General features: G+C 41.7%; 1 protein-coding gene across 1 annotated transcript in view; it reads left to right on the forward strand.

Moving 5' to 3' along the window:
• Positions 1-18611, forward strand: part of CPLX1 (complexin 1) — a 110411-nt gene that overhangs the window by 50638 nt on the left and 41162 nt on the right. Inside the window, exon 3 of the mRNA XM_064642085.1 lies at positions 16612-16787. Coding sequence (XP_064498155.1) covers positions 16612-16787 — 176 coding nt within the window. The remainder of the gene's footprint in view (positions 1-16611; positions 16788-18611) is intronic.

Raw genomic sequence — 18611 nt, forward strand, 5'->3', positions numbered from 1 at the left:
GGGTCCATCTCAACTATGTCAATACATCTTCCTCACATTTTGCATCCTTACTGTTGGTTGCAGTTGCTTCCTGAACAGGAAGCACAAAATCACCCCAATAGAATTGGGTGTATTTGAGGAACAAGAAGGGCTAGTTCAATTTTTAGCAAGAAACTTTTGTCTAAGTACTCAGTTCATCTGTGAAAGTGATGTCAGCATGAGCTGAGGCATCCTTCCCTTGACAGAGCCCATTCCTGTGGCGCGAAGCAATTTTTTTCGCATCTATGAAATAAACAGAATCAAGTATGAGTGAAATCTCATTTTACTTACTAAAGGATCTTGCTTGTAAAACAGACTTGGAATGTCTAAGTGTTCTAATGGTAACAGCCCTTTTAAAACTTCCAAACACCAAAGAAATTATCCATGTCATGTAGTAACATTGTAAAAATACTCACACAAACACCCACAGACTGCTTTCACTTTGGGGAATAAGCAGCAACAAAAAAAAAATCATGTTTTGATGTGACATGGGAGAAGATGATGTGCCTCAGCTTCCAGAAATTGTAATAGAATTTCTAACATCTTATTTTTTTTTTCTAATTTTTTTTTCTTTTTTCTTTCTTTTTTTAAGGACTCTATCACAGAGGCCACAATTTCCATTCATCCCCCTGCCCCTAGCCTGAAACCAAATAACCTGTAGATGTAAATTCCAATTTTGCCTTAATCCTAATCTAGGCTGGAACAGTAGTGCAACAGGATCAAAGCACAGGTCACTTGAGTTCCCCATCCTGCTGCTCAGAGTGAAGGCTACAAGTATAGAGGAAGTTTAGGATACTGCTTCCCAAAATATTCTCCCAGCTTCCAACCATGCTGGTTCAGGAACTTCTTGAACAGAAAGTATTTTTTTTATATTTAGCAGCCCTCTTTTTTCTTCTTGAGCCTCTCTGTTCTTCCCTCCATGCCATGAAAATTCATAGGCAAGGACTTTCACAGGTTAGTTATTTGTTTTAAGAACAACCACATTCTTTTGTTTCTTCAGAGTTTTCCTCAGACTGTTTGAAATTTGCTTCCTCCTTAGGTCCTGCTTATCTCCTTTATTTAAAAAGACTATGAAGAGTCATTCCTTCTCTCAGTCATTTCCAATTCTGAAGAGCTCCAGCAAAGTGTCTTTTTCACTAAATGAAAAGTTTCACTCCAAGTGAAAAGTTTTCACAGCCAGGCTGTCCCATACCTGTCATTCTTGATAACTTACTTTTGTGTCATCTCACTTACCTTGACAAGCTGCAGAGACCTTTCCTGTAGTGCAAAAGGAGTCTAAATTACACATTTATGTGAACGTGCACCTATTCATGACAGATGCTGGCTGCATAAACACACACAAAAAAATGCACTGTGCTTCTCTTAGGTTACCACTTCAGGCTATTGTTAGTGAACAGTGATAAACTTTGTTCCATGGCTAGAAGATCTTTCTAAAGATTAGAGTGTTTCTTTTGACTTAATTTAAAAGATGTTTACTTCCTATACCTGAGAATATATTATCTTTAAATATTTTTTAAAATAATTTTTCCCAATCATAGAGTGAATGGTGAGCTCTCAGCTTTTCACAGGAAAAAAATGGGCAGTGTCTTGGAGTTGCAGCCCATCTGTCTGCAAAAATGAGATTGAATCCAGTTGCAGATGTGCTTGCAGACGAATTGAAAATAACAATCCCTCCTCCTGATTCTTCTGGAGAGCATTTGTTGAACATCTCAGTGCTGAAAACCTGTCCTTCTGATACCCTCCTTAGGCCTGCAGTTCTGGGTTGTAAATGAGGATCCTAAATGTATTTATATGGCTGTTGGAGGGACCAGTATTTGTTTCTCTATGTAAAGCTTTTCCCTCCTTTCCTCTTCATATGTCTGTGTGTATGACTACAGCATTACATGTCAGGAAGTACAGCAGGCAACACACTGGGTTATGTTTTAAACAGCAAACAAGCTGCAGTCTTGAAGGGATTCCAATCGTGCTGTCATGTCAGCCTTGCTCCAGTGACCTTTGATTCCAGAGCTAGTACTAAGGGTACAAAAAAATTACCGTGAACTAGTTTCCTCATAGCAAATGATGTATTGTGCTTGTCAGCTGAGTTTCACTGTGGAAATGTGGCTTTACTGCATTGGTGACAGTGGAGTTAGCGCCAGTCTCTTTTTGAAGTGTTAGCTCATCCAAGAAGCTTGAAGGCCCTGGGGTCTCAGCTTTTCTTCTTTCATGATGAAAGCTTTATATTTGGTCATTGAGCTCCCTTGAGTCTCAGGGCTTGTGGGCATGGGAAATAGCAGTGATGTTATAGCACCATGGATGGCAGGTTTTTAGGAGACAGTGATTTCACATTGTATTATAGAAAGTAGGTATTAAAAAGCCTGTTATTTTCTCTCTTGGCCTGGGGTAGGGAGAGACAGCACTAGAAGTGTACAATAAACACTCTGACTCTGGATGCTGCTGACTTTTTGTAGATAGCCACCGTTGTGTTGAGATGCTCAGGAATTACTCTGGTCTCTCCTGGAAGTCTTGGGTGGCCAGTGGGCTCCCAGCTGGCTGGGAATGCCTTGGTTCAGCAGCACTGCTAACATGATCAAGAGACTGGAAAAGAGTGTGTTAGAGGCCCTACCTTGAATACCTCCTAGATTCATTTAAACGCATCACCTACTATTATGGGCACACATTAGGGCAGATACAGGAGTGGCCACCAAAAATACTGTCCTGACATTTGACAAAGTATTGTCTCCTCTTACCTACTGCAAATACTGCAGTGCTTGGGCTCACAGTAAGGAGAGGTCAGTGTAGCTAATGTACTGTGTGTGGATTCTCCCTGAGTCTAGAGGACAGGTGACAGAAAGACCAAACAGGACCAAGCTCAGAGCTATGGAATTTTCCATTCAGAGTCAGCTATTGCCAAAGTCTCATGTTATCTTCCAGTTAGTCCATTCTTAAGTCTGCTTTACACTTTTTCTGGTTGCATTTTGGCAGTAATGGCATATTAAGTCGTATTGATATTCAGCATGGTCCCTAGGGAATGGACTGTGAAAAAAAAATGAATAGGAGAATTTGATAGTCATCTTTCCTCTAGGTAATAGACCTCCTTGTGATGCTTCCATGACAGGATTAAGCTACTTACAAACCACTGAACTATTGCACACTTGTGAAACAATTTGTTTGATAATGATTCAGGTGTGAATCTGTGAGTACAAGGGTCCAATGAAAAGACTGTGCATGCATAGAATATCTATTTACCACATGAAGAAAAAAATGCAGCTTTTTCACATGATATTGGCATCTCAGATTATGAAGTACTCTTTTTATAGACCAAGTGAATATGGTGGTCCTTTCTTCATGACTACGAGGCATACCCCTGCCCCTACCTTAAAATGCTTAAAGAAGAGCAGGATGTAATCCCTGTTGATTGTGCTGGATTTGATCCTAGAGTATTTAGAACCATATGCTATACTCCCTGCCCAGGGCAAAACCATACCATAGTGTAGTGTCAAGTTTTTGGGTATGGCTGTCCCCTCAGAGTCATGGCTGTCCCCTATTTCAAACCCTGACATTTCTGTTGCTCAGATAAGGCAGCAGATGTGGCTATGGCATGTAAAGGCTTGTGGAGGACTGATTTGTGCCCTGCTGCTGTACCTTCCGTTATGCAGGACAGCAAGAGGGACAAAGTGTGTCTGGAGAACAGGCTTAGTAGACTTACAACAATAGACAGCAGTTCCCAAAAGGGAAAAAAAAAATGTTTACTTGAGCTATAGTTGGTGTCTGAGCAATGCTGACCATAATTTGCAACAGTTCCACTAGAGCACAAGACAAGGCCATGTTCATGCAAGTGATGAATGCAGGGTGAATGAGGCTGTGTTGCTTACATAGTAAACTTTTCACATGTAAATCAAGATGAATTCAAGGAGTCAGAGCAACAGTCTTACACAACAGCTTCCTTGTCTTTTTCACTAGATAGGCATTTGTAAAAATATTTTTTTGCTTTAGGACTGCATTTTTGTCTCTTTCCTTTATGTAATATTTCTGTGAGTTGAGGTTAATATAGTTGCAAGCCATTAAAAATCTGTTTTCCTCATCTTTCATCCCTAAATGAAGATGTAAAGTCTCAAATGAGGCAGCATTTTAAATTCTTTTATAGAAAAGTTTTCAAAAAACATTTTCTTCTGGTTCAAGAGTGTTTCATGCCCTTCAATTTTCTTTTGACTCTCCTGAAATAAAAAGTAAAAAGTACAGAAATTACATCAATTATCTCCTGATCCCTTGAGCTTTTCTGAGTAATTCTATACACTGAAGTAACTCCATACCATGCTGAAAAGTGCATGGATCAATAGAAGGCATGGCCTATATATTAAAAAGGGCGAGAGAAAGAGCTACTGATGGAAGACTGAAAATAGAATAAGCACATCTTGTTCAATCAAAGCTACAAGGTGACTTGCAAAAGGTCTTTGCTCCCTGAGTGTTCAACAGCACAGTGGGGCTTTTGTCTCCTGAAGTAAATTACTATAAAATTCTGCAAGAAAATTTACTTTCCTTTCTTTAAGAACATTTGTACTGAGATCTGCATATTCAAATGGGATTGTGCATCTCTCAGACATCTCTCAGTTATGGAAACTGAGCAAGACATCAGGATATGAAAGAGACTCTTAGAGTAAAGCTGAAGTACAAACTTCAGTAATATGAGATAGATACAGTGATCTCAGATTTGTCAAAAAGTGATAAAGCCTATGTTAGGAACTGTGTCACAAATCTGGTTTTGTCCATATAATAAGAAAGAGCAGCTTTTGTTTTGAGATTGTTACCCACAGAGGTCTTGCAGGACCCAGAGTCACAAATGTTGGGGTGAAAGGGAAGGCTTACCTCTAGGGTAGGAACAAGTGCAACAGAAATGATACATACATTAATTTGAGAATAGAAGATACTTCTTGTTTTTTTTCAGGTATTTGAAGGAAATGGACTTTCTTAGTCCTGAGAGATGGTTTTTCTGGATGTCAGATGAGATTTACTGCTCACAGTCTATGAGGCAGTTTTTTTGTTGAGGTGCTCAAAGGTCTGAGTTGCAAACTGTGTAATGAGATTCTTGAAAAGCATTTCCAGACAGTGGAAAAAGTGTGAAGTCACTTTGGAAGAAGGGAAGATAATGATGTGGAGTTGAGAGTTGTGTTAATCAACATTAAAGGCTAAACCAGTGTGGTGTGTCTGAAAAGAGACAATAGCCAATGGGCAAATATGGGAGTTGTGTTTACTGAGTAAGGGGGCTTATGGATTCAGATTCTGACACTCAGATTCCATTCTGACACTCAGATTCCATTCTGGCACACAGATTCTACGTGCTTGTGCAGGCAACTTCACAAACTGGAAGTTTATGGATACAGGCTTCAAAGGACTTGCAGGTCAAACATTTCATACTGAATCTGCTTCTTGCCAGGATAAGGATTATAAGGTTTCTAGGTGAGAGACAATCATCACAGAATAACCAAACGATGATGGTTTTGAAAATAATCTCACACATCTTACCTAATTATCAGACTTGAAAAATGAACAGCAGTTCAACAAACCTTTCCGATAAATTAGACATCGAAAGAATTGTCTCTTGTTTTATTTTTTCTATATTTTCAAAATATATTTTCAGCTTTCTGTTTGCATTTCCAGTCTTCTAGAATACAAAACAATGTAGTACAATAATGACTACTTTGCCATTGTGGTTTTTCTTATTACTTTTTTACAAATAAATGCATGTGTTTTGAACTGAAGGTGACTTCAGTCATTTGCTTCTCTTAGCAGAATTTTGACATCTCAGATCTCTTGAAAGCTTTGGACTTACAAGGGACCAACTGCTCTAGCACTGCTTCTTCTTCAGCTATTGGATACTTTTTTCATTTCTGCAGCTTTCTAAAAATAATTCACTTAGTGGACTACTAATTTTCAGTGGAATAATTGAAAAAGCCAGGTAACCATTTTGCTGAGTTCCATACTAGCAACCAAACCTGAGGCCACTGGACAGGCAACAGCACTGAGAAAGCACTGGGCAGAATGTGCTAGGTCTTCCATGATCTGATTCTTTCTACAGCTGCTATGAGCTCTAAAGTAGAGACAGAAAAGCACGTCTATCCATTGCAGGTCTGTTTCAGCAGATTTGGATACTGAGTGCTGCATTCTTAAGCTTGCCTGCTGGTAGCAAGCACGTTGTCAACTCGTTTCAGGAAAGCCTTGTCCTAAAATTTCACTGTTGCTCCAGTGGAAAGGCTGTGAAGTCTACGCGGATGTGTGTGAATGTGGTGGGAGAGAAGGGAGTCTGTGCTGTTTAACTTGTGTGTGAATCAAAGCCTGGGGGACGCAGGAGATAAGAATTGTCTGGGAGCAGCTGCAGGGCTTCTTTGCCAGTAGAGCACAGCCTGATAGTAGCACCCTTGAGAGCCACAGTCGTGGGCAAGCCCAGGAATGAATGGCAGGGCATGGTCAGCCAAGTCATAGCTTCGGGAGGGATGCAGGCAGGACTGCCTCGTCAAGTGCCTTCAGGGGAGGGAATGGCCTGGGACTCTGCAACACGTGACACAGAGACTCCTGGGTGAGAATTCACCCAGTGCACGTGCAGGGCTTTGAGGCACCTCTCATGTAACCCAAAACCACACTCCTCTGCCACTGCTTCACCCCTGCAGCCTTGAAGTCTTCGTTTGCACCTCCATTCCAAAGAGATTGCAAATTAAACTGTGCCTGTTCTGCAGGGGTATGGGTTTGTACTTTCCAGGCATTGACAAAGAATCCTCAAATGATGTCATATGATGTCAAACCTGGTAATAAGCCTGTGGAGGTTATGACATGGATGATTTCAGCAGCAGTCATCTCAGAAGTGGTTGTATTTTTTTTTTTTTTTTAAATTAAGGGAAGGTAATGGCTTCTGATATCTTCTGTTCCACACGTCCTGGAGGCAGATTTTGCCTTTTACTGTCTGAATTTTTTCTTCCAGATAGATTTGTCTGTTCCACCAGTGCTGCATCCTAGATGGAACTCCCACATGGAATTGAAATAATCCAAGCTGCAGAGAGAAGAGAGAGAGCTAGTCTGGCTAGCAGATACAATGTTTGTGTGTGTGTGAGAGTGTATATGTTATGTTTCTGTCTGTGGGTGTATGAAGAAACTGCTGAGAGCAAACCAAATTTAAAGAGTTTTTCCTGGGTGTGGTGTATCTGTAATCACTGGTATTTCTTGACTATGGAGGTTCCATAGCTTCTCATGAAAACTCTGTCTCCTCTACTCACAACCTGCCTACTGACCCTCAGGCTTGAGAAAACATGACAAGCCACTGACAGAAAATATGTTAACATTTCTATATTTCTTCACATACCACTTGATTATCTTCAGTAAGATGAGGTTTACAAGCACCTAATTTGAGTAAAAGTACATTCCAATGAGCATTTTTCTCTGTCTGGTATAGGACCATCCCACTGAAATCACTTTAGCTACCAAGAAGCACCCCAGCACAGGTGTTATTACTATGCTGCTGTTACCAAGCATCCACATTTCTTGAAGTACACTAAGAAAATAAGTGGAAGTGAACTAATTATTTCTAAGGAGTTCCTGCCTTTTTCTGATAGGCAAGTAATTTTACCAGTTAAGCTTTATCGCAGCTGTTTAAACTTCTCTTGATGCTATGAAGAGTTCACATCACCAGAAGAACTGAACTGCATGGGAAAGAGTCATGAAGATTGTTGAAGATTTGACTTTCCTGTATGAGGATGTTGTTTTTTGAGTGATGGTCTAGCTTATGACCAGGCCCAGTGCCCTCATGCAGTGTCATTTCTTCCTGCCAATAAACTAGACTCCTTCAAGGAGACGTGCCTTCCAGGAAATCTGCTAGGGCCAGGGGAACAGTTTGCAATCTCCCACCCAGCCACTGAGGAAGCAACTGAGGCAGCCATAACATCTTGCTAAGATGTCTAGGCTTCTGGTTTTTGTTTGGCATTAGTTTTTTTTTTTTTTTTTTAATTAAAAAAAAAGTTTTCTTGCTTTTAGTACTATTTAACAAATTAATCTGGCTTTGGTGCTAGCATAATGTTTTGAAGATATCTGATAAGGAATCTCAGAATAGTTTGTTGGAAGAGGCCTTTGAAAGGTCATCTAGTCCACCCCCAGCCCAGATATAAGATGAGAAATTTGAGGCAGAAGTTCACATAGGGAGCAGCATTTAATGCCCCTCCATGGCAGCAGATACAGGTGACTTGCTTCCCACCAGAGGTAGAAGTCATGTTCTCCTGACTTCTTTGCTCTCACAGCTGTCTTTAGATAGGTTTGAGCCTGCTGCCAATTGAGAAACAATCATAAACATGTCACCAAAGTTACTGTTGTAGTGTCTTGTTCCAGTCTCTGTTAGCTTTTCTTTACAACAACAGGGAGATTCCAGCCAGCAGGATTGTCTGACAGGTTGATGTTTCTGGGCTTTCTGGGTAGACTTGTCATCCTTGTCAGTCATAAACCATGGGGAAGACTGTCATGTTCCAAGGCAACAGAGAAGGTCTGGAATGTGTCACCAGGATTAATTTAGGAAATCCGTTAGAGCAGCAGAAATTCAAACAGTTAGCAATTTATTATTCAGCTGTTCTCTCTGTGCCAAAGTGAATAATTTCTGTGAAGCAGGGAAGTGGGACTGGAACAATCATAAATTCCAGGCAAATAAATACTGTGGCAAGCAGATATGCTTTCATGTTCTTTTCTTCTGTTGGAACTACAAGCTGCATGTGACTAGTGCCAGGATGCTGCAGTGCAGTTGGGCACGTGAACAAGGACCTAGGTTTTCTTCTCCATCAGTAGATACCTGATATAATCAGGCCAGCAAGTCCAGAGGAAAATTCTCCTCTTAAATTAGGTGCTTCAACTTGGCCTGAAGAATCCTATCCCAAGCTCTGTGAGTAGCTGGAGTAGATCTCCACGGACTAGGAAGGGAACTTCTGCAGAGGTTATATATAGCTGCATCCTTGCTGGGTCATAGGGGTCAGGAGGACAAGACAAGCATTTGCCAGTCATTCTTTATCAGAACAAGAACTGCAGTCATGTTACACAGGAAGTTGTTCCTGCTTGTGGGGTTGCATGGAGTGTTCCCCTGAAAATGGGACTGCACTCTTTCAGTGTAGATCTGGCTCAAAAGTGCCTGCTTTATAATGCAGAAAGTGAAGATCAATAGAATTACTGAGAAGGAGGAATGGGAGTATGCCCCAAAGGTGTATACAGCAGCTCTGGAGCAGAGGCAGCAGCAGAACCTTCTGTTATCTGAATCACTGTTAATCCTGTTAATCTTGACCTGTCTCTTAATCCGTTACTGAGTCATAAAAAGCATCATCTTGTTTTTTAGGGAAAAGATTTGTATAACAGTTCAAAGAGCAGTTCACACTGAATGATTAGCTATTTTTGTGTAGTCCATCTGATACATACTAATACAATATGTCCGAAGGCAAGGCAGGGTGTTTTCATAACAAAGGTAGCACACACTTTGCAGCACGAGTAGAAGACTTGGTGGCCTTCTAGGTATCTTGGAGTAATAATGACTTCTCCAAAAGAGTAGTCAGGTTTGCACTCTTCATCTGGCAGCTCAGTCTGATACACCAGAATCACTCCCCACCACATCTGCATCATTTTGATTTCTCTTCCTGTACAAGCTGCCTGTAACCAGTGGGGGCACAGCTGTTGGAATATTCCCTTAGTGCTGGGTGCTGAAGACTGGTGATTGCTTTTGCTTCCAGCTTTTTGCTTTTCCCTCCTGCTGCCTTGTAGCAGGATTTAACTGGCAGGAGTTAGGTGAAAGGAATATCGGGAACCTGCCTGCTGTGTGTGTTGGTCTCAGGGGCAAAGATACCTCCTCCAGGCCCCTCCTTACACAGCTACAGGATCTTGAGGACTCATGATCTGGTACTCTTCTGCAGTGGACACAGGCATCAGAGTGGGATGGAGAAGGGAGAATGCTCCTTCAAGGTACCTGTTTATGCCTGTTTATGCCTGCATGAAGTATGTGTGAGGGAAACCATAACTTCTGCCTTTGGAGGGATCTGGGCCAGCAGGGTGATGAGCTGGGTTTGTCTGATGGTGTGACCCCAGCTCAAGGCACGTTTTTGGGGCAGGCTGATCCGGACACACTGGCCCTGCTTACATGACCTTTGAATCATCAGATATTTATAGCTGCAGGTGTGCTACTTAATTACATATGCACACTGAAGTAAAGCTTTGTGTAACAATGCTGTAATATAAATTATGTTTGAAATACTGCAGAAAAATTCCGTTATTTAGCCAGTTTTCTGGTTTCATCTTCAGTAAGACCTGCTCAGGTGAACTCACTACACTTCTGGACAATCTATTTTCAGTCAATGGGATTATTGCTTTTATGAGTGACTGAAGTAATAGCTTATCTTAAGGGCCTGTGTGTCTTCACACAGTGACAGAAGGGCTTCACTGATTTTTGAGTGTTGTAGAATGATGGGGAAACTGACCTCATACAGAATGTGAGTTGTGTTTAAGTGTGGAACTGAAACTAGGTTTCTCTCTGCTGCAAAACCTTACCCACCTCAGGTCAGAGAGAGCCTTATAACCTTCCCTCAGCTTCTTGTCTTTGCACATTTGTATTATACATTTGTCTCAATCATCTCATCGTGTACCACCATCTTGTAGTTCTCGACATGAAAAGATGTCATCTTATGATATTAATAGCTATTTGGCATAAAGTACACCTACGTATCTGAATATAATTGTTCATACTCCTTCTAGGCTTCATGAAAGGTCACAGAGCAGAAAGAGAATGAATGAAGGTCCATCAGGGAATGTTAATGATTTCAGCTAGGAAGTGTGCTTTTTTTTTTTTTAACAGCAGAGAAGGCTTGCAAGCTAATGAATGAATTGAACATTTCACAGCTCAGAGATATTAACTGTACTAAATCAAATGTGCGTGGCGCAGTAAGAGATAAGAACACTGACTCTGATGCATATAAATGAGGTAGAACTGACAGGCCATCAAGAGTGTTTGACATCTTTCAGAAATTGATTATAAAATGCGGTACCTGCTTCAACCTGGAGAAAAACACCTATAGGGTCATTCTCAATATTAGCCCAGTGGTGGTTTCTAGTTTGTCATGAAATGGAAGTTGAGATCTCCTCAGTGCATGGCTGGTTTGGGTAAACCTCTCACTGCTTCCTCTGAAACCTGTAATTGAGAGTGGGAGCTTCTGCAACATCCTCTGAGATCTGTGCATACCCATACACAGACATTTTGAAAGAGAGGTATGGGGTGCTATGTTTTTACAATGAGATTTGTGCAAAGGAAATTCTTTTGATTTCACTTGATTACCTTACCTGAAGCAACAGTGTGTGCAAATTTCCATCATCCCTTGCTTAATTAAGAATGCCTAAGTTGTTCATATCTTTTTCTCTGCAAGTCATCCTTAGAAATTCTAATACTGTAACTTTTGCAACTCTGCCTGCCCTATTTAGGAGATGTATTTTTTTTTAACAAGTAACAAAGTCAACACTGCTCCTGCAAGTCAATTCTGTGAGTTTATGTTTTCTGTATGAAATCTGGATTGATGTCAGTCAGCTATTGAAGGGTTAGGTCGTAGCTGGTGGTGCTCCTGCAACAGAGTTCAGGCAGTTTACGAATTTACTTTTTTTTCAGTTTAGATGCAGGATCTGTTTAAGTATGTGCTCTTCACCATTTTCCTTGCAAAATTCACTTCAGTCTCTTTCAGATACCATTTAAACCACTTACTTGAGAGGTCTCACAGGGTCACATGATATATGAGGTTGGCAGTCATCTACAGGGATTATCTAGTCCAATCTCATTCTCAAGCAGAATTACTCAGGTAACTGAGTTACCCAGGTTGCTCAGGGCTGTGACCTATGAAGTTTTAAATATTTCTACAGATGAAGACTCCACAGACACTTTCTTCAACTCAATTTGCTTTTTATTATTTTTTAGTTGTATTCCTTGTGTTTCAGTTTGCACTTATGATCCTTTCTGTCACTGGGCACCAGTGAGAAGAGTCTGACTCCCTCTTTATTCATTCCCTTTCGTTGGGTGTTTGTGCATACTGCTGAGACCCCCACTGAACCATCTCTTCTCCAGCTTAAGCAGTCCCAGCTCTCTCAGCCTCTCCTTATACCCAAGATCCTTGAGTCTCCTCTTCAGGGCTGTCTCACTTCTTTGCTGTCTCGCTCCAATAGTCCATCCCTCTCGTATCTTGAAGTCCAGAACTGGGCACATCACTCCAAATTTGGTCTTACCAAGGCTGAGTAGATGGGAAGAATCCTTCAATCTTCTGGCAACAGTGCTCCTACTGCAGCCCAGAAGGCCATTGACCCTCTCTGTTGCAAGGACGCATTGTGGGCTCATGGTCAGCTTGTTGTCCACCAGGACACCAAGGCCTTTACTGTAAAACTGCTTTCCAGACAGGTGACCTGCTTTTCAGCTATTTCACTGGGAAACGTCTCCCATATGTACCTGAAAAACTGTATTACTGTTTTTCAGATGGCTGGTGACAACTTAAACCAGCAAAACTCACATGAAACTGTGTGTTGTGACACCTAGCCAGCAACCACGCAGCTGCTCGCTCACTCCCCCAGTAGCTAGAAAATGTGTGGGTTGAGATAAAGGCAGTTTAATAGGGAAAGCAAAAGCCATACATTCAAGCAAAGCAAAACAAGGAATTAATTCACTGCTTCCCGTGGGCCAGCAGGTGTTCAGCCAGCTCCAGGAGAGCAGGGCCCCATGGTTACTTGGAAAGACAAATACCATCACTCCAAACATCCTCCCCCACCTTCCTCCTTCTTCCCCCCACTTTATATACTAAGCATGGTGTCATATGGTCTGGAATATCCCTTTGGTCATCTGGGGTCAGCTGTCCCAGCTGTGTCTCCTCCCAGTTTCCAATTCACTCCCAACCTCCTTGCCAGTGTGTCTCTATGAAAAGCAGAAAAGGCCTTGGCTCTGTATAGGCACTGCTCAGCAGTAACAAAAATTATTTTATCAACACTGTGTTCAGCACATATCCAAAACACAGCCTGTTACTAGTCACTGTGAAGAAAATTAACTCTACCTCAGCCAAACCAGCCCATCATATCTGAGTGCCCTCACAGTATTTGGTTTAACACCTGATTCTCTAGCTATTTAGCCCATGTGGGTCAAGGACAGGACTATTACTTTGAAATAACTGCCATGCCACTTGTCTTCTAAACACGCCACCTCTGGATGCTTTCCCTTATGGAAGTTTTTTTATCCTTTGCGGACAAGGCTGTTTATTGTGGCCAGAATGGTGACAGCACGTGTTGTCCTGGAGCTTTAGCCATTTCTGGTTTTTTCCTGTAGCCTTGTCTAGAGATGTTAAAAATAATGTTGATTGAAACTCCTCACTGACTAGTGGTTACTGCGGCAGTCTCTATTTTCTCTTTATGTCAAGGTAGATGTCATGGCTGGGTTGTGAAAGAAGACAAAAAAGACCTAGGCTTATCATATGAACAGATTCAGTGTCTGTGTCCTTCCCCTCTGTTTCCCTGAAAGCTTCAAAAGTAGGCTTGAGGACAGAACAACTGCTCTTTCCTTCTGCTTGTGCCTGTAACAGCAGCACCTCAGTTGAATGTAGATCAATTCTCTCGAGCATTCAGTGCTGAGCTGCTAAGAACAGAAGCTATTATTCAGACAATGTTTACAACAAAGTCTGAAGTTTAGGATGAAGAACAAATGAGATGGAAAAAAAGCTTTTCTTCACCAGAAGTAACAAAAGAGACCTTAGTTGAAGTGTAGTGTAACAGTTTTGTTCTCATAGTACATTTCTTTGCAATCAGTTAACAGTGATACCACAGTGAGGCATTTTGCAAATTTACAAAGTGACTTTGAAATCAGAGGTGAATTAAGAGAGCCTGTGAGGACCCTGAAACTGCATTCTTGTTGTTCTCAGTGTCCTGTGTGCTGAATAACTGCAAAATCAATGCTAAAGTATTTAAAATCTTCTTCTTGCCTAAGAGATAAAAGAAAGTTATGCAATTTTGTTTCTTACATGATGAGCTGAGCTGACATTATAACTTAATGATAGCCTAGAATTAGTGCTTAGAGGGAAAAAATAGTCTCTTTCTGCTGCTGAATTCTGTTTCCTAAGTAACTAGTGTATTATACTGTCTGAGAAGTTCTAGGTGGAGAGAAGTTAAAAGAGATAAACTTGATAGATTATTGAACCCAAATCAGTTCCACTGATCATCAGTGGAAAAAATCTGTTCAAGGGGGTCCAGAAATTAACAGTGTTAGTGGCAGTGGTGATCAATGATGTATACACAGTAAGGCTGCTTAGAGAGGTTCCTGCAGTAGGAATGTGTGACCCAACTAGGCTGCATTTCCTTTGCATTTGCTATGAAATTTTATCTTTCTTGTCTTGCAATTTCAGTTAGCCTTCCTTGCGTTACAGGAAAGAAATCACCAGATGGTCTGAGTAAATTTGCCCTCCATATGCAAGAGTTCCTGTACTACTCTGACCTTGCAAAGAAGGATGCAAAATTTTAGTAGAGGAAGACTGACAGTAGATAGGGACCCTGAGTATTCCAGGTGGGGTTTGTCTGGGGTCCCTGGGTGTCTTTCTGGTTTTAGTGACAGATTTCCCAGCAGTGGAAGTGTCAACAGACTTGTGGTTCAGCTAGCTGAATGGAGACAGTCATGTTTGCTGCTGTTATTATTTCTCACCTGACAAAAAAACCCCTGTGTATAATGGCCCGATCTTGTGAGGCTTAGTTTCCCCATGCTTCTCTGTGGGAGATGTAAAGGGGACATTTCTCTGTCACATTTTGGGGGGTTGGAGGGTTGTTTTTGATTCAGGGTTGCTTTCAGTTTAGAGCTCTGGGAAAACATCTGACCTGGAAAAGAAATGTGGAGAGAAAAAGGAATTGCTTACCTCTTAAAAAGTTCTTTGGTGTTTATTAGAGGCAATAGTTAATCTGATAACTGCCATAACTCAGTTGTTTAGAGCCTGGTGCTAATAACATTAAAGTTAAAGGGTTCAATTAAAGGGTTCAATCCCTGTATGGGCCATTGACTTAAGAGCTGGACTGAATGATGATCACCTTGTGGGTCCCTTCCAACTCAGAATATTTCTGTGATTCTGTGATTACTGGGGCAATTCAGGAGGAATCATTCTGACAGGTTGCAGATGTTTCTGCCTTTAAGGACCAAGGGTTTGGCATCATTATCCCGAGAACTGATGTGGAAAGCAAAAACAAACACAGTCCTCCAAACAGAATTGACATACCAAAGAGGTAATTTATAGGGGAGACATAAGGGGTTGTGAAAACCTGTGATAATGCAAACAAACAATTATTTGGAAGGACTTTGATGGTGTCTCCTTCTAGCCTAAGCCTTTGTAAGATGAGAGATGATAAATATGGATACACGTATGTGCCTGTGACTGTGCGTTACAACAAAGCTGTCTGAGATTAATTCAGTTAAGTCTCAGCCTGCAGTGAGCCAATCTGGAGGTGTCCTGACTCAGCAAATAAGGGCAGCAACTAACCAGCCGCCTCCAGTGGTTTTTCCAGGGTGAAGGAAACTATTTTGGTAAATGATGCAGAGTGTTTTCCTGCTCCAGGCAAGGTACAAGGCAGCTTCCAAAGGACATGTGTCTTTACTTCATCCATGTAACCAGGCTTGATCCTGCTGGAACCCTCTGGTGCTCTGATGATGCAGTATCACAATACATGCTTTCCCCTTTCCCCAGCATCTGCTTTCCTGCCCAGCTGAATGATTGACAGTGATTTACTAATAGAAGTGTCTCTGAAATATAGGGTGAATGGGTTTATGCAGGCCTGTAGGGACAGGAGGGCATGCAAGAAGTCACCTCTTTGAATGGCTGTGCAAGGGCTTTGTACAACAGCAAAAAGCTGTCTCAGGAACACACAGGGATTGAAAATTTGGGACCAATGTGTATTCAGGGCTAGAAAAAGGACAAGGCAGAGCCAGGGTCTTACTTACGTACTAAGCATTAGAGGTGATGGTGTCCCAGGGCAGATAAGAGACAAGCAGAGATGCTGCTTCTTTGTGATCCACAGTAAGAGCCTAGAATTTGTCAACAACTCTGAATGTTTGTTAGTGCTATGTGGTCCTACTTGCCATGGGGCGTGTAATTCCTGACAACCATTAAGGCTGTGATTACGCATCCCTGCAATCAAGATTTCAAATTCCTTTCCTAGCCCTGGTGTCATTTCATTCTGGAGGTATTACCTGCCTATTAAATTAAAGACCCTTCAAAATCAATCTTCAGCCACTTGACTGAACTGATGAAGTGAAAACATTGTGTAGGCAGCTTGTCCCCTTCAGGACTGCAAACCAACTATGCTGCCATCATGCAAGTCTACAGATGTAGTCTCTTCCTTTTGCTGCGGTGCTTCTCGTGCCAGTGCTGGGTAACTCATCTGGTCAGGCTGAGTGCTTTGCCCACCTCCTGCCTCCGGGGGGGAGTGTGCTGCCTCCTCAGTGAAAGGTGAAACCTTTCCAGATGCAGAGCGAGTGAAAGATGGTCCTGGGGAAGGAGAAAGCTGGCATCATGGTGGTTTTCACTGCATTCTAACAAGGCTTATTTTCTTTTGTGCTTTCTTCAGGGGCTACCAAAGACATGGGGAAGATGCTGGGTGGCGATGAGGAGAAAGACCCAGATGCTGCCAAGAAAGAAGAGGAACGACAGGAAGCCCTCAGGCAACAAGAGGAAGAGAGGAAAGCCAAATATGCCAAGATGGAGGCTGAAAGAGAAGTTATGAGACAAGGGATTCGAGACAAGGTAGGTGTCTGGCTTTCAGCACACGCTGGTCAAATCAATGCCCAGTGGAGAACAGCTGTTTTCAGATGATTTGTGACTAGTTCCCTGAACACCTGAATAGAGCCAGGTAATTACTTTGCCACACTGAACTTTCTAATCTTGTGCACTATTCCTTATGCCTGCACTGGGCCAAACTTCCAACCCAATCCTCATGATTAAGGATGGAAACCCGAGTAGGGATGAATTTCTCTGGTGGCATAGTGAATTTTGGAAAGAGTTACTGAGAATAGTTCTGCACATAAGGAATTTGGGATTATGCTTCTAAGAAAAGAAAGGACTTGGAGGTAATTGTCTACCTGTGACTCTGCCAGAGAAAGGTATTCATATGATTATTTAAAGGAGGGTGCTAGTTACAAGACAGCCAGATGCAGAAGCTCTACCTGGTCAAAATTTGTTGTTTTATAATCAGAGAACCATAGAATGGTTTGGGTTGGAAGGAATTTTAAAGATCATCTAGTTCCAAGCCTTATACCATTGGCAGGGATGCCGTTCACTAGATCAGGTTGCTCAGGACACCATCTGACCTGTCCTTGAACATTTCCAGAGATGGGGCATCCACAGCTTCCCTGGGCAACCTGTTCCAGTGCCTCACTGACCTCTGAGGAAAGAGCTTCTTCCTAATAGCTAGTCTAAACCCATTCTCTTTCAGTTTAAAACCATTGCCCTTGTCCTGTCACTACGTGCCTGTATAAAAATTTCCCGTCCTCTCTTTTTATAAGTCCCCTTAAGGTACCGAAGTTTGCAATGAGGTCTCCCCAGAGCCTTCTCTTCTCCAGGCTGAAAAACCCCAGCAATAATGTATTTAATCAGTATATATCTAGAGAGTTTAGTATACTAATATAAGCATATAAATGTGTGCATAATATGTTTAATATATGTTATAGGTGGAATGGTTTCTAAGCAATTACATACGTCATGAGGGTGAAAGAAAAAGTAATGAATTTCTGAGTTGCAGGCAAATGAGCTAATGCCCTGTTTCCACTGGTCACTATCTCTTCTGCCAGACCATTGAAGTGTTCCCAGAGGTAGATGGGGGTTGCATTTTTCTTGCTGCTGGGCAAACTGCTGTAAAAGCATTAAAAAAGTCTGAGATGCACTCTGTTATAATTTCAAGGTGGTCACATTCATGAGTAAGATGTAGCCTGAGCTTCAGTCAAGCATCCAGCCAGTGGGTATTTCCCTGTGATACTGGCAGCTATCTAGACTTTGCCAAATTGGCTGAGTACTGGGTGGCAAAGTATCTTGGAAATGCATTGAATCCTTGAGCAATATGGCAAGGAGTTGGGTCTGCAGAGAGAGAGACCAAGAATTGGAGGAGCATTATCTGGCCTCAGTCAAGGCTCTGGACTGCAGCTTTTCTAATGGTGTGGTGGGCTACCTTTGAGATTAGCATCAGAAGGTCCTGCTTTGGGCAGGACACCAGGATTGTGGAAACAGAGGGGCTTGGTTTCCTATGGTTTTCTTTCTCCTGTGAGTGATCCAGGTAGCATGCATTTGAAAAAATGAAGGTGTTTTCTGCAGAATCAGAAAAGATGAATAAGTTTGTAGAAAGGAGCTGTATTTTTCTTTTTTTTTTTTTTTATGTTTGAGAATTCATGAAAGAGACATTACTTCATCCTGACAAAGAGATGGCTTTGATTATATCCAAGGCTCTGTCTTCAAGTACTGTCGATTGGTGGCTGGAAATACAAAACAAATGTTGAAAGAATCAAAGAAATAGCTGGACTATTTCGTCCATTACTTGATTATTTAGAAATTACCTTAATTTCTTTGCCAACTCTAGTG

Source organism: Pseudopipra pipra, chromosome Z, assembly GCF_036250125.1.
Source record: "Pseudopipra pipra isolate bDixPip1 chromosome Z, bDixPip1.hap1, whole genome shotgun sequence".
NCBI lineage: Eukaryota > Metazoa > Chordata > Aves > Passeriformes > Pipridae > Pseudopipra > Pseudopipra pipra.